This window comes from Astyanax mexicanus, chromosome 1 (genome assembly GCF_023375975.1).
Source record: "Astyanax mexicanus isolate ESR-SI-001 chromosome 1, AstMex3_surface, whole genome shotgun sequence".
NCBI lineage: Eukaryota > Metazoa > Chordata > Actinopteri > Characiformes > Acestrorhamphidae > Astyanax > Astyanax mexicanus.
The window spans coordinates 26,365,633-26,391,208 of record NC_064408.1 but is presented as its reverse complement, the minus strand read 5'-3'; the positions used below and the strand labels follow the sequence as shown (position 1 = coordinate 26,391,208).

The 25,576-nt window shown below is 36.9% G+C and overlaps 1 protein-coding gene across 6 annotated transcripts; it reads right to left on the bottom strand.

Annotated features, from left to right (window-relative positions):
* Positions 1-720: 720 nt before the first annotated feature.
* On the bottom strand, positions 721-25,576 carry nuggc.1 (nuclear GTPase, germinal center associated, tandem duplicate 1). Of its 6 annotated transcripts, none has more exons than XM_049475383.1 (20): positions 25,339-25,575; positions 21,038-21,065; positions 20,860-20,952; positions 20,650-20,679; positions 16,533-16,638; positions 16,213-16,435; positions 15,732-15,947; positions 15,436-15,630; positions 14,981-15,159; positions 14,785-14,827; positions 14,632-14,700; positions 14,190-14,286; positions 13,960-14,093; positions 12,443-12,610; positions 12,193-12,335; positions 9,075-9,207; positions 2,829-2,937; positions 2,619-2,752; positions 2,347-2,431; positions 721-2,074 (listed from the first exon to the last, which is right to left on the bottom strand). In XM_049475383.1, the coding sequence occupies exons 2-20, from the start codon at positions 21,048-21,050 to the stop codon at positions 2,028-2,030; spliced, it is 2,217 nt and encodes a 738-aa protein (XP_049331340.1). In that variant the 5' UTR covers positions 21,051-21,065; positions 25,339-25,575; the 3' UTR covers positions 721-2,027. The 6 variants fall into 6 exon arrangements, with proteins under 6 accessions (XP_049331340.1, XP_049331331.1, XP_049331335.1 ...); XM_049475374.1 differs by having other exon boundaries at positions 14,596-14,700; positions 25,339-25,574; XM_049475378.1 differs by lacking the exon at positions 20,650-20,679 and having other exon boundaries at positions 14,596-14,700; positions 25,339-25,574.

Sequence of the window (25,576 nt, the reverse complement as noted above, 5' to 3'; positions counted from 1 at the left end):
GTTCCAACAGGCGGCACCAGTCTATGAGGCGTCTATGTGTATTATGTCTATGATCAGCAACAGAGGCTTAAAGCAGCTGAATGCTTTCATGAGAAGGGGTATTCATAAACATGTAGACATATAGTGTATACCATGATGTATATGATATATCAATGTAAAATTAGTGAAAAAGAATCAGTAAATAATTGATAAAAATCTCTCCTGTAATGTTTATAATAAAAATACACAAATACCAACTTCTATATGAATTAATAAAGTTATGCTCAGGTAGTGTCTTTCACGACACACAAGGATGCTTCACAATCCTGTCTTTCACACAACTATTTACACATAGCACTCATCCACACTCTGCAAACTTACCTGCTGAGGGGTATACGTCATAATATCAGACGGAACACAAAGCTTGTAACACACATGTGTCACAAAATCTGAACTTGCACACCAAAAAAAACATGATATGCAGTTTTAAAATTTTTAGTCATAGGGTAGGTACACAATGTCCTATAGGTGTACAATGAATAATTGGTATGTTAAGGCTATGGAGTCATATTTTCATGACTAAAATAATGGACCATTTAGATAATAGGAGTCAGGTTTAGGGCTGTAACAACCAATTAACATTAATATCAATAATGTACATAATGTTAAACTGTAGGATTACATAATATATTGGTGATTGATGTAAAAAATAAATGAAATAATTGATTATACAAGTAATAGTTAGGAATGTATTTATCATTTATTGTCATCATCATTCAAAGTAAATTGACCAAATCATACTTTGAACTTTTTAAGTGCATTGGAAAGTAAACATTGTAAGATAAATTAAGTTTTAAAATTACATACATTCGATACATCATGAATAAGATATACTATGTTGCCAGATGTAAATGAACATGAATGACTTTTGGGAAGTCTTTCCACAAGGTGTATGAGTGTTGCTGGACAAGAAGACCTGGTTCGCAATCTAATTTATCCCAAAGGTGTTCTATTGGCTTAAGGTCAGTCAAGTTCTCCCACACCAAACTCGCTCAGCTATGTCTTTATGGACCCTGCTTTGTTCACCGGTGTGCAGTCATGTTGGAACAGGTGGGTCCATTCTCAAACTGTTCCTCCAAATTTCGGAGTGTGAAATGACCCAAAGTCTCTTGGTAAACTAAAGCATTCATAGTTACTTTTACTGGAATTAAATGGCTAAGCCCATCTCCTAAAAAAAAAACACCCCACACCATAATCCCCCCTCCACCAAACTTTACATTCAGTACAATGCAGTCAGAAAAGTACCATTCTCTTGGCAACCACCAAACTCAGACTCTTCGTATTGGCAGACAGAGAAGCATGATTCTCCACTCTAAAGAACATGTCTCTACTGCTATAGTAGGGTGACCAAACGTCCGTATTTCCCGTTTTTTTTTTAAAGTGAGGAAATGTCCTGGTTTTTAAATTATCTTCATTGGACCATTAAATTTACAGGCACTAGGGCACTGCGCACGGCGCTGCGTGTGACATAATCCCTGAGAGCAGTAGACAGTGTCAGTCTCACAGTCAGAGCACAGTACCATAAATGAATTCACTGAACTCCTGAGAGTGATCCATTCTTTCACTAGTGTTTGTAGAAGCAGTCTGGTCTTTGGTTTTATACACATGTCGCCATGGAAGTTATTAGACTACCTGATTTCAAAGCTATATGTATAAAATGCAGTGAATAACAAAAATACTTCTACTCAAACGTGTTTTTGTGAGGGAAAAATAAAGACAGACATTAGGATTTAGCTAAATTCTGGCAGCAGTGATACTAGTAAATAAATGGTTACAATTAGCAGTTGAAAATCACTAAAAACCTTTTGATTAAAGTAGTATATAATAAAAAAGCAGTATATAAAAAAAAAAAAAACAGTATAATAAGGTCAAACCCCACTCCCAAAGCATCAGACATTTTAAACATCACAATAATAACAATAATAGCTGCTGACAAACATTCTAATGTGAGCACCAGTGAAGTTTCACAAATCTGTGGATGATGAATGTCACTCTTGAGATAACATCTTCAGTAATTCTATGTCTTTTCTGATGTCTGCAACAAAAAAATAATCAAAATTTCAAAGTGTTCCTTTTGGTAATATCCCACAATGTCTCAATTTGTTCATTTACATTGTGTCAAAATTCCATGATAAATAGACCAATAAAAATGCTCTAAAATGATCTAAATGTTTTTGTCCTTCGGAAATAAAAATACCATTTTGGTGATACACAATCTTGCTCTTAAAGTAATCATTTACAGTTTAATCATACTAATGGACATTTAATGAACAAAATGAACCCAAACATAACATATTAATAACTTACCCATGAAAGGTAAAGTGTTTTCATTAAGAAGTGAGAGATCCATTGATTCCATTAGTCCAGTTCTTATCTTCTCCACAGTAAATTCCTGTTAAATTAAATGTATTCATATTCATATTGTCATTTTAATATATATATATATATATATATATATATATATATATATATATATATATATATAATATTTTCCACTTATTATTCCACTTGATAGATGCACAAATGGTACGGGTGATATGTTTCTTTAAATGTTTTTTTTGGTGTGTGTAAATACAAACCAATGTGCGATCCAGCAGTGCCACCATGTTTCTCTTTGCTTCCTGGAACATTTCACTTTTTGATGATTCAATGTGGTCACGGAGCATATCCTTCTTTTTATTCATGCTGCCACGTCCTTTAATTGCAGCAGCATCTAATACAAAACCGCATGAGTTGTTCATGTTAGGATTGAATTGAAAATATATAATTTAATAACTACCGTTACTAACCTTTATAGCATGGCTGCATGTTCTTTTGAATGGATTCATAAAGAGATGTGTATATTTTCTTTTTCTTCTCAACAATCTCCTGCTGAAGGACTTTCTTCAGTTTCATTTCCTGGTTAAATGAACAAAACAAGAATACACAGACTTATTAACGACCTTGTGTAAACCTTAAGGTTTTGTAGGAGTTTGATGCAGCTGGGAAAGAGCATGGGGGAAAATGACAGGTTGGCTGTATACAACTCTGGAAAGAATTATTAGACCACTTCTAAAAAATCAGTTTATCTGATTTTGCTATTTATAGGTATATGTTTAAGTAAAATAAACCTTGTGGTTTTAAAGTTATATATAGTTATAAACCACTGACAAATTTCTCCCAAGTTATTGTCATTTAGAGCATTTATTTGCAGAAAATGAGAAATGTAAAGTAAAAGTAAAATGTACAAGTACAGTGGTTTCAAAGCTTAAATAATTCAAAGAAAACAATTCATATTAATTTAAAAACAACAATGCTAATGTTTTTAGAGTTCAGAAATCAATATTTGGTGGAATTACTCTGATGTTTAATCACAGCTTTCATGCAGCTTGGCATCTCCACAAGTCTTTCATACTGCTTTTGGGTAACCTTATTCCACTCCTGGCATAAAAATTCAAGCAGCTTGTTACCATCCAACTTACATCTTACATGATTACATTCAGAGGTTTTTCAATGAGGTTCAGGTGTGGAGATTGACCATCAACTTCACATCAACATCAACATCAAATTTGAATGTCAGTCAGCAACCATAGGACCAAAGAACAGTTCAAAACTATCTCTTAGAGGCAGGGCTCGCTAGAAAAAGGACCTTCTCCAATGAGAAGCAAAGAAGTGCCAGGCTGAAGTTTGCAAAAGATCATAAGAATTAGACTATAGAGGACTGGAGTGAAGTCATCTTCTCTGACGAGTCCAATTTTCAGCTCAACACCTTGTATAATTATAGCTTACATTCAACTAACACGGAGACCAGACTCACAACGCAGCTTCATGTCCATTGCTGTTTATTCACTGTTTTCCCTACTGCCCCCCACATACACAGCATCCTGGGTAACGTAGTTCCCACCAGTACACCTCCCCCTTTTAGATGAGAAATACACCATACAAATAACATTCTGTAGCATGTATCTTTTAAATTTGTTTCTCTAACTTGTGCACGTATTTTCTTTCAAAACAGAACAGTTTAACTTTTTTTTTCCTATATACCATTATCTTATAAAGTCCATTCGCTTGCTACAACACTCTCACCTCCTTCATTTCCTTTTTTTTTTTTTTTTGAAAGCACAATGTTCACATGTCCAGTCTATCAGGCGGTCTAGACAATCTTCCGGATCTTGTGACAAATCCAGTGGGACGTAGATGCCGCCTGTTTCTCCTCAGCATCCCTCGAGAAGTGTCAACTAAGTAAGATCTTGGAGTATGAGCTGGTCCAATGACAGAACCATGGACATGCTCTGTAGCAAGCCAAACCTTTTGCCCTGTGTGAGGCCTGGGAAGTGGACGAGAGCCATGACGTTGGTTGTAGTTTCTTGCTTGTCGCTCTTGCATTGCTTCATCCTTCTTGCGGAACTCTTGGAGGTTAGGCCATGCTGGAGACAAATTTCCAGGAGGTTGGGGTAATGTAGTACACAAGCGTATCCCCATATCCCCTGGGAGGGAGAGAAACCATGCTCTAAAGGCGTTGCTCTGTAAGCTAGCAATGCTTTGCTGAAGTCTCTCTCCTTTTTCCACAGTCCTTTGAGAGTGCGCACTGCCCTCTCTGCTTCCCCATTAGCCTGAGGATAACGTGGGCTGCTGGTGGTGTGTATGAATTTGAACTCACGTGCAAAATTTCGAAAGATGTCTGACACAAACTGAGGTCCATTGTCAGAAACAACCTCATCAGGGATGCCGTGACGTGCAAATGCTTCTTTGATTGCTCGCACTGTGACCTCTGAGGATGTGGTTTTGAGCTCTGCCACTTCGATGTATCTGGAGAAATAGTCAACAATGAGCATATAGGATTTCTTTTCATGCTCGAAGAGATCCATACCTAATTTACTCCAAGGGCGAACTGGGACTGAACTAGATAATAGTGGCTCACACCTCTGCACTCTGTGTTGCATGTATATGTCACAGTTTTCTACCATCAGCCGAATTTCAGATGGCAGACCTGGCCACCAAACAGAATGATGAGCTCTGGCTCTGCATTTAGAAATGCCCTGGTGTCCCTCATGGATCCTTTCAAGGATGTCTTTCTGCAGCTGAACTGGAATTACTAATCTGTCACTTTTCAGAAGGAGATTGTCCACCACGGTCAGTTCAGCTCTAACTTGCCGAAAGTGCTTGAGGTCTTTGTGTACAGCATGTTTCTCTGGCCAGCCAGCTAAACAGTATTGTTTTACTTTCTGACATGTGTTGTCCGCTGCTTGGGCCTCTTGTATCTGTTTCAGACGAGCCTCTATCACTGGCAGTGATGCCACTATAGTGTCCACGAAAACCTGAACATCTTTTTCCAACTGCTGATCAGCTTGTGTCAAAGCGTCACTCAGTGGTGCACGAGACAGCGTGTCCGCAGTTATGAGGTTTTTCCCTGGAACATGTTGTATGTCATAACAGAATCTCAAGAGGCGAAGGCGAAATCTGAGAATTCTAAGCCCCTGGTACCCAGCAGTGGTATGAGTGGTTTATGGTCAGTGAGTAACGTGAAGTGAAGACCTTGGAGATATGAGACCAACCTTTCACACGCCCATGTTACTGCCAGCGCTTCTTTTTCGATTTGCGCATAGCGCTTCTCTGTGTCACTCAGCCCTCTTGAAATGTACGTGACAGGTTTCCACGTGCCATCAAGCTGTCTTTGTGTAAGTACAGCCCCGATGCCATACGAGGATGCATCTGCTGCTACCCTGGTCTCTCTCTCTGGTGAATACTGGGCCAAACTTTTTTTGGCGAACTCAGCTCTTCTTTCAGCTTGCAGAAAGCTGTTCTCTGTGGATCTCCCCAGCACCACTCATTTCTTTCTCTCAGTAATTCTTTCAATGGAGTTGTGAAGGAAGCGAGTTGCGGGAGGAATTTTGCAAGATAATTTGCCATGCCCATAACTCTGCGAACATCAGCCACACAGGTTGGCTCAGGCATTTGGAGGATAGCTCTCACCTTGTTTGGGTCTGCCTCCAACCCATTTGCTGTGATTTTGTGTCCAACAAAAATCATTTCACTCTTGCCAAACTCACACTTTTCATTTAGTGTGAGGCCCTCAGACTGAAGTTTCTGCAACACCTGGTGCAGACGCAGATCATGCTCCATTTTGTCTCGGCCAAAGACAAGAATGTCATCAGTCATCTCTTTTGACCCACTTATTCAAGTTTGTGAGATCTACACATTTGCGAATCTTCCCACTTGGCTTTGGAACCACGACCATCCCTGCGCACCATTCTGTAGGGCTGCTCACCTTGGAAATGACCCCCATAAACTCCATCCGGTCTAGCTCCTCCTTCACCTTATCTCTCAGTGGTAGTGGTACTCTGCGGGGTGTTGAAAGTGCATATGGCGTTGCATCTTTCTCCAGTTCAATGTGATATGGCTCTTGCAGTAGCCCAAGCCCACTAAACACAGATGGATATGCATCAACAAAGTTTGGAGTGTTTTGTTGTGTGACAGCATCAATGCGGTGGACGAAGCTCAATGCTTCAATTGCTGGTAGCCCTAGTAGTGCTTTTGTCAGTCCAGCAACAACATAAACATCTTGGATGCAGCTGTGCCCTTTTGCTGTAAGGACCCCTTGGAAACACCCTTTCACATCCAGGATGTTGTGATCTGGCCCATAAAGCACTTTTTTCGCTTTTTGGATATGAACAAGTTTGTTTTTGCTGAAAACACCCTCTGGTACAGCTGACACCGCTGCTCCTGTGTCTAATTTGAACTGGATGTCTGTTCCATTTACAGAAACTGTTTCTGTCCACTCTTGAGCAGTAGGTGAGGACAATTCTCCAAGAAAAACAAAGTCCTCTGAGCAGAATTCACATTCACCATGAGACATAGAGTCCATTTTAGATGAACGACATGCAGCAGCAAAGTGCCCTTTTTTGTGACACTTATGGCATTCAGCATCTCTAGCTGGACAGTCCTTCCATGCATGCTTTTTCCCTGCACCACATCTGCCACAGTCTTTTTGATACTGATGCTGTTTATTTTTATGGACACCTTTTCTGTCGTATTTTTCATACTTTGAGTTTGGAAACATCTTTTTGTTTCCCACTTTTCCTCTTATGGCATCTACATTAATGCTCTTGGCTGCTACTGTATTCTCAGAGCCATGCAATACAGCTTGTTGTTTTTTCACAGTTTCATTTTGGCGGACTTTTTGCATTGCTTTGTTCAGAGTTAAATCAGGATCTAGCTGCATAAGTTCAGACAGTCTGTGGTCTCTGATTCCCACAACAACTCTATCCCTGATTAGTTCTTCTTTCAGTGAGCCAAAGTTACAATGCTCTGCGAGCTTATGTACTGCTGTGATAAATGCCTCTGCACTTTCACCCTCTTCTTGGCATCTGCGATTGAACTGGGCTCTCTCAAATATGACATTGTGTCTACCTACACAGTGTTGCTGAAATGCTTGCACAACTGTGTCATATTTCTCTTTGTCTTCCTCACTCAGTGGCAGCACTGCTAGGATATCATCTGCTTCATCTTCCATAGCATAGAGTAAAGAGTTCACCTGATAGTCCTCTGGTTTTGTGCTTAGTCCTGAAGCTAGACGAAAGCGTTCAAACCGCCTAATCCATCTTGGCCACTCAGCTGTATTGGAGAAGTCGAAGGGCTCTGGGTGTGTTATCTGTACTGCTGCTACTGCCATTGCTTCAGTTCTGTGTGTCTGGAGCCAAATTCGTGGAGGAAAACACACTGGCCGCGTGTGTGAAGCTGCACTACTCCCCTCCGAGTTTTGTGCGCCCTTCCTTTTGTCTCCTTAAACTCAGTTTTTTTTTTGTTTTTTTTTGCGCGACAGCCTCGAGTTCACTCATTTTACATATGAAGCGGTACATGTACGTGGTCTTCAGTAAACTGCCCGCTTCTGACACCATGTATAATTATAGCTTACATTCAACTAACACGGAGACCAGACTCACAACGCAGCTTCATGTCCATTGCTGTTTATTCACTGTTTTCCCTACTGCCCCCCACATACACAGCATCCTGGGTAACGTAGTTCCCACCAGTACACACCTGGCAATCAAATGTTAGATGGAGACCTGCAGAGGTGAACTTGCATCCACTGTGAAATTTAGTGCATCGGTGATGCTCTGGCGATGTTTCCACAAGGCTGGAATTGGGCGGTTTGGTCTTTGCAAATGATGCATGAATCAAGCTACATACAAGGTTATCCTGGAAGAAAACCTGCTTCTTTCTTCTCTGGCAATGTTCCTCAACTATGAGGACTGTTTTTTTTCCAACAGGTCAATGCTCAATTCCATATAGATAGATAAATTAAAGTGTGGATAAAGGACCACCATATCAAGAAAGTGTCATGGCCAGCCCAATCTCCAGACCTGAACCCCACTAAAAACTTATGGAATGTAAGCAAGAGGAAGATATATGGTCACAAGCAATCACACAAAGCTGAACTGCTTGAATTTTTGCTCCAGGAGTGGCATAAGGTCACCCAAAAAGCAGTGTGAAAGACTGATAGAGAGCATGCCGACTCTGAACTCTTCCTTTGATAAGACTTGTGTTGTTGTTGTTCTGAAATGAATATGAACTTGTTTTCTTTGCATTATTTGAAGTTTGAAAGTACTGCATATTTTTCATTAATTTGACCATTTCTCATTTTCTGCAAACAAACGCTCTTTATTTAAATAAATAGAAAAATACAATATTTGTATTTATTGTTGTCCGTAGTTTATATAATAAAACCCCAGAGTTCATTTTACTCAAACATATACCTATAAATAGTTAAATCAGATAAACTGATTATTTTGAAGTGGTCTAATATTTTTTCCAGAGCTGTATATGTCTTACTCTTGAATTGTATCTTTAAATATACCATGACTAAAAACAGTTTTAAATTAACCCTACCTTTACAATACTGTGGATAATTAGTAAAGCAAAAAAGATTAATCAAACAAGAAAAACATTTGTATGGAGGGTATGATATGCTATATTAACTTTAATGCCAAATCACACATAGTGTAATATACACATTAGTTATAATAGAAAATAATGGAAAGAAATGTGTCATTCACCTCAATCTTAAGGAATTTCAGCACGTGACTCAGCACTGGCGAATTTTCATATTTTGTGAGCAGGTCCTCTGTAATGATGGTGAACTGATCGATCTTAGCTTGCAGTGATTTCTCAGTTACTTTCCCCTGGACCCTGAAATAATATATATATATTAAAGTACAATTAGAGTGAAATGATAATTTGCCAAACATGAGATCTGCAATTCATCAGTGACATGTAATATCTCAAATATAAAAATATTAATTAAAATGTTACATTTTTAAAAAGCATTTTTAATTACTTAATTAACAGTTACTAAAAAGGAGAAGAAGAAGAGGCTGCTGTTATCATATGTCATATATCATATGTCCACAGCTCTTAGATTTGGGTCCTCTAAACTTATGTATGTTAAATAATTACTGCAGAAGCACTGCTGAGTTGATTAATGCAAGTGTATTTACTAATCTAAATCTGAAACAGAAACAGACACAAATGAATTAAAGCTATTGTTAAATAAAAGTTAAATCAAAGGGACATTTAATACAATCTGTGCTTTTTGACATGGACTTTACTTAGTTTTAAAAAAGACACTCAAAAGCTGTATAGCATGATCTGTATAGAATTTTATTTATTAATCTTTGTTACACTGTATTCTGTTTCAGGTCAATGTCAGGATGTTTTTAGAACAGAGGAAAATAGGGAAAACAATAAAAAATATAACTGGGACGTTGAGCTGTAGTTCACAAGTGAGGCTCCATTTGGTATGTTGTATCTGGAAAGAGAATAATACATTAAAGACACAACATTATGTTTTTTGTTATTGGTTCTGTTATGTAGAGAACAACTGATTAATCTATCAATCAGCTCACCTTTGCTTCAGGGCAGCATGACTGGGACTGAAATCATCCTGCTGAATTGTGACTCTGCCAATGTGAGCTTCTTAGCCAGAATGTCAAGTTTTTCTTTCTTTAACAAAACCAGCTCCTTATGATGCCTCTCCCTCTGCTGGATTTCTTCTCGTCTAATCTGAAGCTCTTCTTTCTTTAGCTGAAGCCTTTCTTTTTCCAGTCTTGTTTCTTTTTTGTAAGCCTTTCTTACGTGTTTGCATGTATGAATGTTTGATTTTCTGTCCTTCTCAGGTGGAGTCAAGTGACTGGGCCTTGTGTATAAAGGCTGTGTGGATGAACCAGTACTGGAAATGGAAAAAAGATGTACGACAGTGGCAGTTTGTCGTAAAATGGGAACTGTATTAAATTTGCACTTGTTTTTTCACTGTTGGCTCCAGTATGGCTGCCCTCCACTTAGATCTTTTTTCTCTAAAACATTGTGCTGGATCTTCTAAAAGCATTATGGTTTTTAGTAGTGCTGTCAATGTTCATGTGTAACAGGTAAAAGCTTTCACTCTCCCTGAGTTAGGGCATTTGGCTTTGCGTGATCACTGTAGCTCTAGGAGCAGTCTTCCTGCTTGGCCGGTTGTGGTTAGCTCGTGATTTCCTGGTTGCTGGGCTGTATTACTGCAGGACTTGCTGCTGGGTGGTTATTTAAGGGGGTTCTGCTGGAAAACGGGCATCTCTCTGCCCCCCTCCCTCCACGGATTCACCACGCTGCTAGCAGCTAGCATCAGTATACTCCCAAAACATCACATGCAGCTTGTTTTTACGTGGATGTGAGACGTATTGGTATATATGGTTATAAGGTATATATGGCTATAAGGTGAATTTTGGCATGCCTGATAACGGGTGGGTTTGGAAGTGACATCAGAAGATTTGGGCACGAAACATAAGCATATTACTTTAGATACTGGAAGCAGTGTAACCCAATAGCAAGTATAAGTAATTCCAGCTTAAATGTGTTTCATTGGAGTGTCCCCATTGGCAGTGCCTGGGTGGCACGAGCACATTCCTTCCCTAGCGTCTGCTGCTGTTTTGCCTATATGTGTTTTGCTTAGGTCTGTGTTCGCTCAGGTCTAAGATTTTATAATTGATTGTACTGTTTGTCTATGCTGATTCGTTGATGTTGAATTATTCCTTTTGTTTATATTTGTATCCATTATTTTGTTTTGTGTTTTGCCAATTATTATTTTGAATGTGATACAATTGTCCTTGTTTATTTTTGTTAATATTGTGTTACTGGATCAACCCTCCTTATTACAACCATGCTTGTAGCTTGGGTTTTGGTGTAAAAGAATTGGTATTATTTTTAAGGAAACTGGCTCTGGTCAATTTGCATTATTTGTGTGGTATAAAGCGCTCTGTCTTGTTAATACTTTGTTATAGAACTTCGGCAAACATGGTGCTCCTCTTTCACTTGGGTTGCTGTAATGGACTTTGGTTGCTATGATGGACTCACCTTTATTTGAGGTTTTGTTGTGTGTGTGTGTGTGTGAGACTTGTGTATTCTCAATTGTGAACCTAGACTACGGGACATCTGTACAAAGTTTAATTGACAGTTGATCGTACAATGTAAGAAGAACTTGCCCAGCTAGTAAACCTTATTGGGTTTAAAATGTGTTTTCAATTTTAAACTTATTTTTTATTATATTTTCCCAATTTTGCCAATGACTATTAAAAGTTGATTATTAAAGTGTTTATTTTCTTATGTACCTGTTCTTTTAAATTTCCAGTAAAGCTGTTCACTGAACTTCATTTTACATCTCTCTCTCAAACGATCCTGTGTGCTTTGAAGGTGTATTCAAAGGAGTATTTTAGTAATATTTCCTGAGGTGAAATTCCCCAGGTTGCGTAGTCGAGCTATCACGTACTAAAGTATTTATATAAATATATAGGTGTCAAGGGTCACACATGGGTCCCCTTGCATTATTAATAAGTTGCTCTTTTTTTAGTGATGTATTAGCATTTTTTTTGTGTTGTAAACACAGTGTTGCTAGTATTGATTTTATGTACTTTAATTTTTATTCATGCTGAAACATGGATTAAATCTAATTACAGTTTTTGCAGTTGCCAAGAGCCAAAACTGGTACTTGTATCACAATTTTGAAAATTTCTAATTCAATTAGTCTTTCTATTAACCTGGAACACTAAACTATAAGCACTTTCTATGTCTTGCAACATACAGTTTTGTTTCAGCTGTATTTATAAAGCAAAAATACTGAAACATACCCGTTTGGAATGTACTTACGGGAAGAATTCACTGAATGTGCTGTTGATGTGCTGAAACATGGGTCTGGCCAAGCTTGAATTCAAATCAATTACTCCTTTCTTGGCCCTAAAGAATCCATCATTTTTGCACAGTGCTGTCAATGTTTGGTGTTGACTGCTCCTCTGAATAATAAAAAAGGTTTTAATAGAATAATTACTGATTTCTAAAGTAATTAAGCTATACAAATATGAAAAAAAAATAAATTTATGATTTAAGAAAAACTACTTACAATGATTTCTTCTGCTGTTTCAACACCTTTTTCTTCTGATTCACTTGCTCCTTTTGCAAGAAGTGCCTGCAGTGAGCTTTTAATTTCATGAGAATATATGTGCAAGTGTCCAAGTGCTTGGTGAAGATCTCTTTCCAAAGTAGCATAGAGTTTGGATCTCTCCACAATCTAAAATACATACATTTCTACTTGTTTAGGATTAGGATTGGGGTTGGAATATATATTTGGTCTGCTTTAAATTGTATCTTTAAACAGTTAGAAAATGGAAAGTCAAATCAGACAGACCAGACCTTTATTTTACTGCATGCAGTATGAGTATTTCTCTCAGAAACAAATATCAGAAGAGATTCACCGATTTTTTTAAAAAACAGTTTGGCTCCCTCATCATTGCAATACTTTTGACACTAGGGGTGTCATTCTCACCAGGAAAGCACCAGATCCCTAGCTCTAGTGAGTTTTGGCCCAGAGAAGACAGCAGTGTTTCTGGAAAATGACAGTGTATGTTTACTATATAACTTTATTTAAATTAAGAAAAGAACCCGTTATAGTCAATCAGGAAAAGCACCCGTGTCTACGCCAACCCATAAATTAGTATTCATGGCCTCACCCATATTGGCTCGCGACCGCCCAGAGACAGAGCTCAAGACAGGCAGCAATGCTGTCTCGTCAGATATGAACAAGTCTCACAAACACTCTACTCAGTAACTGCTGTGATCATGTATGTTTTATATTTTACAGTATGTTACATATATCTGCACCTTATTCTCATTAGAACATTTCATTATTTTGTATTGGTACTGCACTGTTCTGGCTTTTATGTTGCACTTTCGTTACAACTAATGCAGAATTCACTGGAGATTACTGGAGCACAATCTTTATTTACAAAAAACAGCTCACAGGGCATTTATTCATACTGGAGACCACAACTAGACATTCTAAAATTAATGGAAAAATGATGGAAAGGCAACTTTAAAGGTTACACTGATATTCATGTCCTATTCATTTTTTTGCTTTTAAATTTAAATCTAATTCTCCCAAATAATTACTATGGCAACTATGATCTGCTCCAAGTGGCTCAACAAACCAAGATTCTGACACTATGGTTAAGCATTGTGAGTTCAAATCCAGGATCGTGCTGCACATACTCCCACTGTAATGATGATCAGACTTTTGAATACCTAGTAGTCAGTTTAAAAAGATTATATTCTTATATTCATGCATTGGAGGAGGGATGTGCATGTTCACCCCCAAAAGCATTGCAAGTGATAAGGGAGGCATACTGAATGACTGAGTTAATTTGATTAAATAAATTGGGAAAAACTTCAGCAAAGATAAAAAAAAAAATGTGTTTGGCAAGACATATGATACTGTATCCATGTCAAAACAGATTCTGTCACTAGATAAACAGACCCAAAAAATAGTATTAATTAGGCTACACAACATTCAAAGCTTACAGGTAAAAGTAAACTAATGCTGAAATAAATGTTTGTACAGTATAATTTAGTAATGTGATTTACCATTTTGGCATCAAACTCCTTGGAACCTTGAATTAGGGAGAGGATTCCCAGAGCTCCAGAGATGTAGTGATGCGTTGTCTCATTAATGTGATTGATGTTGTACTTCCTCAAGAGGTCCTTGAGAGCAGGTATCTCTGCATGTGTTTAAATTAGATCCAGAACAATTGTGTTATAATGTACTATTATTGTAGGTAATTTTGTGTGATCAGTTAGAAGCATTAATGCTTTACCTGTTTGCTCTTGATTCAGGATTGGATCCTCTTTCGTGAATTCTTCAGAACTCACGGTGAACACAGTCAGGAAATTGTCATCACAATCAAAGTGTTTCTAGTGGAACAAAAGAGGAAATCGGTTAGTGAGTTTTTGAAATGTGTTTTTTTTTTTGGCACAAACTTTTGCCCAAGTCTTTATATTTCCAGTCTGTGACAGCATCCTCAATTCAAGATAATTTCTTCAGTTCCATGTTACGGTCTTCAAGGTTGTTGTTGTGCTCTCAAGACTGAGGTCAATTTTAAGTTTATAGAATTGCCCCCGAGTATATTGTGGTCTCTTTCATGAACACATCATTCGGTCTCCTTACTCTGGGCTGTGTCGTGTGTTTCTTCTTAGAAACTTGCAAACAATTGAAAAACATACCTTTATTGTATCTTGTTGAAGAAACTGCTTTTTCACCTTTTCCTTGGCTTTGCCATTCCTGTGGTTTATGCATGCAATTTTTTTCTTGTTGCCATACTGAGGGTCCTATAAAGATACAAAAATCATTTATTCATGCTCTGCATTTGCCAACTTAAGAGAGATATTCTCATTTAACAGCGTTATTTTTACCTCTGGTGTGATATGAAAGTCATCATCCTTCAGTTTTGAGGCTCTACATTTTAAAATACCTTTGTTAGATGTTTATAGTGAATAACATATAATATAACAACATAATATAAGTAGTATACTTGTAATAGAAGAGTAGTAACAGATACAAATTATCACTTTGTTGTTATTAAGTTAGACAGTCTAACTTGCAACTAACTTCATGTATTTCTGTGGGTTGAGGTCATCAGTCTTGGTGCAGATAAAAGAGAGGCTGCTGCACTCTCCTCCTTGTGCCATGTCGGTTATGCTGCTTGAAACAATCTCCCAGGCATCTCTGTCAGCAGCCGCACGATTTATTTCACTTACAATCCACACTGTCGAGCAATCTCTCAATTTCTACAGAACATCAGAATATCATATATTTAAAATGTTCAGCATATTGCAATGACTATAAAACCAGACAGATGTATAGATAACAATAGTAAACATGGGTCCTTGCACTGGTCTACTGCTATGCAATGTACTTTAGTCTATTTTTAGATATGTTATGTTATGCAAATTTTGACACACAATTTGCATGATGGTTCCAATCATAAAAAAATTAAATGATCCCCCAGTTACAATATTACATATTAATCACGAATACATAATATAAACATGTACAACAATTACCATTCTCCACATCTGATCTCTGCTCTTGTTATAATCTCCAGTTCCAGGGAGATCCACCAGAACTACATGTTCCAGAAAATCTTTGCAGTTTGGAACCTTTATGGTCACAGTCTTCACTACTGGCCAGTAACATTCTCCCGGAAGAGAGTCATCATGCTGAATGTAACATCCAATCTCATCTGAAAGATCTGAGGCCTGGTGTAGAACACATAAAGTACAGTCATGAATACACAACTGACTTGCTTAGATATGTAGACAAGAACCTTTTAGCTTAGAAAGTCTAATTTTGCACTTACCTTTTTACATACTATCTTTTTGATTTTAGATTTGAGAAACTCTGGTATATTTGTGAAATGTTCGTCTTTTTTTAGGTCTTCTACTGACAGAAAAACACCATCCTCTCCATACAGTGCTGTAATCTTCTCATTTGCTGTATTAAACAAAGCACCGTCCTTCTCCTCTCCGTCCTCTGATAAGACATTCAGAAGAGTCTCAAGTTCAGCATCCCATTCCTAGAGTTTAATGAAAATTAGAAGAGAAACACAATCACAGAGTTTCATAAGATGAATATTTCAGTAGGTAAAAATTTGTTTCAGTATAGTTCAGTATTAATCATTTGTGATTGCAACTGTTGCAACAAAAAGCATAGAATAATATATTGTTTATTTACCATAGAATTTGGACTGAATAGAATAGGACTGCATGTAGAATGTGAAGATGTCCATCACTTTTAGGTGTCATAAAGAGCGTGAAAAAATATTTATATAATCTGTGTACCTCTTTTGAGATGAATTCAATCTCAGCTGTGTAGTAGGAGTCTGTTGTGTTGGCTTCGATCTGTATGATAACTGAAGTGCAGGCACAAAGTGTTCCTGATGGTAACAGATCTTTTTCTCCCAGGATTGCGTTTATCAGAGAGCTCTTTCCTGCTCCTGTCTTTCCAAAAACTCCAACAGTAGTTTTCTTTTTTATACTGGTGTCCAGTTTGGAGATGTCTTCCCTAAATACAAAAATACATACAACAGTTATATTTTTAATATAAATATATTGGTGTTAATATAATTTTTTTCTACTAATTATAATACTTTTTACTATACCTGACATATTCAATCAGCTTCTTAGTAGGATTGTCTTCATTTTTATATCCATTGAGTCTATGTTTGATCTTTGCCATAATCCTCCGGGCATTTCTAATATTTATTGCTAAAGAACAAAAATCACAAATTGTTACCCCAAGGAGGAGGGAGGCTGGATGCAAGTGCAGACAGTTTATTACCACAACAAACAAATCCAAATACAGGCAGAGGTCAGTGTACCGGCAAACAGGAATATAAGAGGAAATCAGAATCGGGGTCGAGGAACAGGCAGAGGTCAGTAACGATTAAACATATATCTATAGAAACGCTCAGAACTTAGAAACGATATGGCAACTAAGACTTCGCACTGGGTTTGAAGCTTGAGTCACTTAAATACCCCAGCTGATGATGATCAGCTGGAAGGGTGGGCCGGTGATCAGAACTCTGGCAACGTCGAACGCTGCTGAGAGGGTATGGGTGTAGCCTCAGGGCTGACACAAATTGTAAGATGCCCATAAAAATGCAAAAAAAATATATATATATATATCACATAACTGTTATCTAAAAATGGACTAAACTAAAATATAATTAAGTAATACAATTATTATCTGTATGTATGAAGGGGAACAGTCAAAGGATACTTTTCACAAAGTAAATACAGCAGTATCAGAGTCAGAGTCTTCATAAGTCTTCATAAGAGATCCCCTGGCTATCTGACAGATTTTTATGAGCTTGTGGTATGCAATAATCTATAGATGCTTGGTTATGAGAACACTAGATTTCCTTGCACACTGGGGCAATAATAATAATAATAACAACAACAATAATAATAATAATTATTGTTGTTATTATTATTATTGTCGTTGTTTTTAAATGTAACATTTTTAGTTGTGTTGTATTATAATTACAATTAATATTATTACTGCCTGCTGTGTTATTATTATTATTATTATTATTATTATTACTACTACTATTATTATTATTATTATTATTATTATTATTATTATTATTATTATTATTATTATTATTACTAATAATATTATTAATAGTATTATTGACTGTCACAGAGATCAGGCAGGAAGACGTGGCGGCGCACGCAAATGCAGGTAAGGCTGAATATTTATTAAATAAGTAACAAATAAACAAAGAAATAAACCAAAACAAATGAGAGATAATAAGAACAACGGGGAAGCTAACAAACAAAAACAAGGAACTACAACAAGATAGAAATAAACTAAACAGGGCAAGGGACTAACAAAGGAATAAACAAGAAATAAACAAGGAGAAATAAACACAGAAATAAACAAGGAATAAACAAGGGCTATGACTAGAGAAAACTCGGAATAACTTTCATTTCTTCTGAAATGAAGGATGCACCAGGTGTATCCTTCACAGCCTACAGTATCCCAAGATTCATTGCGTGCCGGCTTATTTCAGCGCGAAAAGGGCAGAGTCAGCAGAGGAGTCGGATGTATTATGTAGTATATGTAGTATTATGTAGTTTATAGATATATAAATACTTATATATTATATATACATATATTATATAATTTATATTAATTAGTGTATATATATATATATATATATATATATATATATATATATATATATATAAATATTATTTAGTTTATAAATGTAGTATGATGTTTATGTTGTTAAATGTTAATAGTTTATAGATAGATAAATACTTATATATTTATTTACACATATATACATATATTATATATATATATATATATATATATATATATATATATATATATATATATATATATATATATATATGTGTATGTATTATTTAAGTTCAAGTTTTGTTTAGTTTATATATACAGGTGCTGGTCAACGAATTAGAATAATTTGAAATAGTGCAATCATGAAATTCTTTGAATGCATTTTTTGTGCAGAAAGCAAATCAGGTGTTCACCGCACCTGTCCTACTCGTTAGACTAATCACAGAACTCGTTACCTGGAAAAATTTGCTCAGCTGAGCTTTCCAAAAGGCCCATTTAGGCCATTTAACTGTGACACTGTTGTTTTATTGAATTAGAATAATGGAGAAACCGTTTCATTGAATTAGAATAATTTTTATTATAATTACAATCATCACTTTCTCAGTATTTTATGGCTGCCCCCTTGGCTTGTATGACTGCCTGAAGTCTCCGCGGCATCGATTTGACCAGCTTGTCGCAAGTTTCCGCACTCACAGCTTCCCAGGCAGTGGCGATGTTCTGCTTCAGTTGGTCCAGCGTAGTAGGCTTTCTGTCGCGAATTTTCCGCTTGACGATGGCCCAAAGGTTTTCAATGACATTGAGGTCAGGCGAGTTGGCCGGCCATGCCAAAACTTCAAGCTGTTTTTTAATGAACCAATCTTTGGTCGACTTTGCCGCATGAGCCGGTGCAAGATCCTGTTGAAATATGAAGTCTTCTTCGCCGAACTGTTCCTCAACAGTCAGAATCAGGAACGTTTCCAGAACATCTTGATATACGGCAGCATTGACAGTCTTCTTGAGGAAGCAGAGTTTCCCTACACCTCGAGCGGACATGCATCCCCAGACCATAACGTTCTGGGGAAACTTGACAGATCTTTTCACGCACTCGTGGTTGTAGGTTTCGCCACCACGACGCCAGACACGAGGACCTTGGTCACCGAAGGAGATGCAGAAGCGTGATTCGTCACTGAAGACCACTTTCTGCCAGTCTTCAGCAGTCCACTCGCCGTGTTCTTTGGCCCACTTCAGCCGTTTCTCCATTTGTTTCTTGTTCAGCATCGGTTTTACTGCTGGAACGCGAGATTTGAAGCCGAGTTCGCGCAGACGACGGTACGTGGTTGATCTGGAGACGTCAGCGCCGGTCTGCTTGTTCCACAAGTCGGTGAGCTCGGAAGTGGACTTGAACCGGTTGCTGACTGCGATCTTTCTCAGCTGCTTGTTGTCGCGAGCAGAAGTTTTTCGGACGCCGGAACAGTTGGTGCGCTTGCTGCAGTTTTTCTTGAGAGCTTTGCAGACGGAAGACTGGCTGATGCCGAGCTGCTCAGCAATTTTAGTTTGGGTCAAGCCTTGTTGGCGAAGGGCTTGAATTTGAGCCACTATTCCGGTTGAGAGGTCGCGCTGCTTACCCATGATTGATTTTACAACTTAGAAATTCTACTCAACCCTGACTTTATACTGCACAGTGAACACTCTTCACAGAAAACAAAAATTTGAGCATTTATTCTAATTCAATGAAACGGTTTCTCCATTATTCTAATTCAATAAAACAACAGTGTCACCGTTAAATGGCCTAAATGGGCCTTTTGGAAAGCTCAGCTGAGCAAATTTTTCCAGGTAACGAGTTCTGTGATTAGTCTAACGAGTAGGATAGGTGCGGTGAACACCTGATTTGCTTTCTGCACAAAAAATGCATTCAAAGAATTTCATGATTGCACTATTTCAAATTATTATAATTCGTTGACCAGCACCTGTATATAGTATGTATATATAAATAAACCACATAATTACTAAATAATACTTTATTCTAATTTATTCTCTTTTTTCCATCTTCATTTCAAACGCCCTTTTATTTGTTTATGTTTAGTTCCACCCGTTCACATTTAAAATATTTAAGTAACTGCACAGTTAATTAACCTGGACTTAATTAATTTGGTATTTTGTGATCTGAAGCAAAACTAGAATCAAAATCTCTGGCTCATTTCTCAGCTCTGACTTTAGTTGTGGCGGGTAGAATCTCAAACAGGAAACAGGAAATACTCCGTAGGGTAGACTGTCCCATTTCAGTACTGCCAACGCAGCCTACCCATCCTTTGAAGGACACACCTTTGTAGACCGCGTCCTTCGAAGGACGCAGCCCCTGAATTGGGACACACTGATTGACACTAACTTCCACACAGGCCTGGCCTGCATATGCATGGTTTATACTTGACGTGAGGAGAAAGCTACAATCATCCACTCAGCTAAAATTACATGCAATTTACAGCGACAGTGAGAACACTGACTAATTTGTTCTGCCATTTCTCTCAATCCAGGGTAATGAAACAACACACACAAAAAAACAAGTCAAATGAAAATGTGAGCAATGGTGCAGAGTTTGTGTTTTTATTAGTGGTGTCACTAATCTAATATATATATAGACATACAGGTACCTGCTGTCTCTGAGGCACACATACTTGTACCTGTAAGAACAAGCAAAAAAAAAAAACTAGAATGTATTATGAACATTTGTGAATCTTTATGGATTAAGACAATATAGTTTAGAGAAAAGAAAAAAGAACCTGATGAAATGCTAGAGGAGAAACTGATGTAAAGTTGTCATAGCTTAATTTGTTATAACAGAAATAAAATAGAAAGCCTACCTTCACCTGTTTTCTCTGGGCTAGAAGGCCTTGATTTTTTAGGGGTCCCAGGTGGGGTAGAAAAGCTGTCATTTCCAGCTGGTCTTTTATCGCCTTGATTAGAAAAATACATAAACAACAAAGGTATAAATAATGTCTCAGTTTAGTGTCAGTGTAACTTACAAAATTGTAAACATACCTCTGTTATTCATTTGTGGAGTTAAACCCTAAGGAAGGAAAGGCATAATAAAATATTATTAATATTTGACTACAGGCATCTAATTCATGCAGAGAAGTTCACAGTTCTGGAGTGCATTTTCTGATAACCTTAGTGATTTACAAACAACATTATCATTAACAACAGTAGTTTTGCTACACTTTCACAAAAGCTACCTTGGTCTCCAAACTTATGAACAAGTTGTAAGTAGTTCTTTATTGGGTCTGTCTCTGTTTATGTGATGGAAATACATTACCAGTCAGAAACTGAACCACTGATCTACACATATGTTCTCCTTTTTATGCTGCAAAAATATAATTAGGCAAATAATGACCATTACATTAATAAGTATTTTAATGAATGGTATAAAGTGCATGTAAAATAGTACATTTGCAAATATACCTGGACAGAGTACCTGCAGATTCGTAAAGTCTTACATTCAACTAAATTAAAAGGCCTTTATTTGTTTAAAATCCATCTGCCAAATGTCTTATTATTTCTGTGTATTGCATTTCACAATATCCAAATCTGTTATGCACCTTGTGTGCTTAAAGTTAACTTGTAGCAAAATATTATTTAGTAAATTGTTATGATAACGTAATCATCTGTGTGGTCGTTATGGTAAAATAATTTACAGTTTATTATGGTCTAACAATCAAACACCCAATAATCCTTGTTATCTTGAAGTAAAGGTGCAGTTATATCTCAAAGACGATAGATGTCGCCAAAGTTCCTTTAAAAAACTCACAGACGCTCTGCTCTTTGCATTAAAATAAAGTAGTCAAAATAACATGCCGTTTGTGTCGACAGCATAGTCGTTTAAACTTCATTTAAACATTATGTGACCAAATTTTTCCAGATTTACTCTTAATACAAACACTATAAATATCAAGGAATGCCGTTTGCTTATTGTTAACTCTACCAAATTAAACTTTTTTAAAATCTTTTTTCAGCTCTGAATCTAATAACACATGTATTTAACTATTCAAAACATGTACTGGTCAAACAGCGTATCTAAGCCGAAGATGGTTACAAAGCTCATGTGACAATTAAAAGTATTGTGGCGTGGAAGAGGAAGGAAGACCCGTGAGACTCATGCTGAACGCTCAACAGCTCCTTAATTGAACAAGCTTGCCGTTCACTTACAGTCTTTAACAAGACTAGGAGAGCTAAAACTTTCCCCACAGAGCTCAAACAGCCCAAAGGCCACCAACCCAGCTGTGTGTCTCCCAGATGGCAGATCCAGAGTGGTGCCCACCCTCTCTGCATAACTCCTCCCAAGGGAGATGCCCCACCCCTGTCATCCTCGCACACAGGAGAACAGAACCATGCCTACAGGCAGCCACACACACAACCCAGAGCCGCCACAGTATGTTTAAAAGCAAGTCCACTAATTCCTTTAATTTTCTCTCAAAAAAGTCTTAATTTTAAAGAAATGGTAGAACTGCAAGTTTAAATAATTGATATTTATGCCAAAAAAAAATACTCCTGTTAATGGCACTCACTCATGTTATTGACACTCATTTCTCATTCTCCTCATTTCTACTCACTTCCTGTTACCTTAAATCGTGTTACTCAAAACATAAAAAGTAATTTTTATGTTTTGAGTAAGACGACTAAAAGTAACAGGAATGAGTTTTTAGCATAAAATTAGCAAACATATGAATAGCCAAATGGCTATGCTACAGCATGAGGACACTAAGCTCATTCAAAAAAAATTGTATCTTAAAAATAAACCAAAAAAGATCTAAGAATTATTTAGGCAACATAACTGACTGTTGAGATTAACCTCCTCAGTCATAGTTAAAATAAGATCAAATATTAAAAAAACAAAACAAATGAGGGAACTTAATTTTGCTTTTCCAACTGATGTCACTTACTGTTGTAGATGTGACCCATGGATAATGTGTTACAGTACCAGGAAAGAGTAAAACCCAGGGACACCATTAAACGGTGCATTTTAAATGAAATATCATGAATTTTTTTATGAAACAAAATATTTTTAAAGCGTAGATGGGATTTGGAGTCACACAGCAGGTCATGCTTGACTGTTAACAGGCAGAAAGGAAATGAGACACTGCTGGGATGTAAAACGAAGCAGTATAATTTATTAAAAACAAACAACCAAACTACAAAATAAACAATAATCAAGTGGATAGAGCAACACACTAAAGTTGAGCAAAATAAGAAACAAATATAAAAACTGGCAAAGCAAACTGGACTGGACCAAAAGAAACAGGAACTAAAGAAAACAAGGAATAAGAGAAACTTCCAAAACAATATAACCAGGAAGTAGTACAGGGAATGGGGAAAAACAAAGGGAACACTAGACTAAAAAAATGGCAAACAGAAAACTGCTAAGCAGAGTTTAGAAAAACGCTAGATTAAAAAAGTAAACTGGGCAAACAAACAAATAAACAAATTAAACAGGGATACTTAGGCAGGGAGGAGTCCAGGGAAGCACCAGGAACAAGGGAGGACATGCTTGGGAATAATAACGCCTTGTAGAGATGCAAACAGGCTGGAACCACAGACCACGAGAGCGACCAATACTCGGCGACAGCAGAGAGAAACAGCTGCTTTTAAGCAACTCTACCCAGGTGAAGCCAATCTCTAATCAGGGCTGGATGGCTGTGTGTGCATGCCCTGATTAAGGGAAATTCTTATTTGGGCATAAAGTGCTTGGCTTGGCTGGACGGGCCTGACACAGCAATGCAAAATATATATATATCTCTTTTTTTATATTTTTAGTACTTTTTATTATTATTTTAAATACATTACTTACTTTTGCAATTAGGTCAATGCACAATACATTATGCTTTATGATAAAATGTATTTTAAAGATATTTGTGTGCACATTTATACGTGTAATTTCCTGGGGACAGAAAAGGAACCCATTTTCCTGGAATGGCCCTTAGCCTATTTAATTATGGCTAACAATTCCCTGTGCCTGTTGTCCCAAAGTAATTTCGATACCACTTTAAAATAAGGCTTCTTTATAAACTGTTTATAAATAGTTTCTAAAGGAGTTTATTAATGGTTATAAATTAAGTTGCAAATACAGTGACAGTGACTTTTTAATATAAGTCAGTTCAGTAATTTAATATAGTCATAATAAAAAAAAAATTATAAGCAGAATGACTGATGGAAGACACAAAGTAAGATAAGCATCTAGTAAGATCTAAGGTTTAACAGTATAAACGAACTGGGGTAAAACTTATGGTATAGTATATCGTGGTATAATATCAAGTTAACTAACCTTTACAATTTAAAAAATATCCACTGTGTTGTGCAGTTTGCTATGACAGTGTGCATGCAGGCATGGAAGGAAATAATATGTAAAAAAAAAGGAAATTTCCTCAAAAAAGGAAATAATATGAAAAAGATAGTGATTACACTGGGAAAATAAGGTCCTATTATATGATTAATACTCAAAAGCATGAAAGTCTTTTTTTTTTTTTTTGAGGAATAAAAAGCAGAGTAAACTGATAATTACTCATATGCATTAATAAAAATCAACAACCAAAGCCAACAGTTCCAGTACCTCAATCCAGTACCTAGTCAATCCCACATACATACATACATACACTCATATGAGCAGCTAATTCCTCACTACTGCAGCCACCAGACAATGAAGCTTTTAGTTTCATGTTCCCCTTTGTCCTCCCACTTTAAAATGGTGCACACCTTACACTGAGTCTGTAGATGTGAGGCAGACATATAATACATGGTAGTATACAACTCATAAAGCACTAATGTTGTGCAGCAATTACAAACAGTCCACATAAAACTAAACCTGGATTCATGTTTAAATGATCTGTTCCACCTTAAAAGCTGAAGACATCAGTTCTAAGAAAAATTGAGTTCGACTGCAAAGCAAAATTCTCTAGTATGTGTTTCATTTATCCTTTTGCATAAGTTTCATTTCCGTTTTGGGGAGTTACTCTGATCATCTTTTGGCACAATAACACAGTGATTAATTTCTTTATCATATGACATTTTTTAAAATCTATAATATGTATGGCAACTCGTTTTTTCTTTCTGCATGTTTTTTGAAAAGCCAAAGAAGCTTAGAAGACCCACAACCCTGTAATCAATACCTCAATCGCACAGGGCTAGCACTGCCCCATGTAAAGAACTTTTTATTTAAAAAAGCCTTACCTTACCTTATTTCACTCGAATGTAGGCTTCTCCAAACACAAACACCAACAAATATTTTTTCACAGTAATATATGTGAAAGAAACATCTAAAATAAAGAATACATCATAAACAGGATACTTACGGCAAAAGTCCAAACACACACAAAGAGCACAAATTAGCCACAGGCTTTGACTCCAAATTGCTGAGATGAGGATGAAGCTAAAATTTCAGGGAATTAAAAAGGCTGATTTAATGTGTGTGTGTGTGTGTGTGTATGTGTGTGAATAAATTACTGGTCTGGTTACTAGAACAGAGGGCTGATTGGAGGGTTTTACTGAAAGGAAGGACACCTACACAAATCATGTGCTGTGTGGGAAGAT

What these genes read in the sequence shown, in the direction of transcription:
- nuggc.1 (XM_049475374.1), bottom strand. An exon ending in CCCAGAGAAAACAGGTGAAG is followed by an intron (nt 20,680 to 20,859) that starts GTAGGCTTTCTA and finishes TTGTTCTTACAG; the next exon opens with GTACAAGTATGTGTGCCTCA. An exon ending in GAGATCAGATGTGGAGAATG is followed by an intron (nt 15,160 to 15,435) that starts GTAATTGTTGTA and finishes GATGTTCTGTAG; the next exon opens with AAATTGAGAGATTGCTCGAC.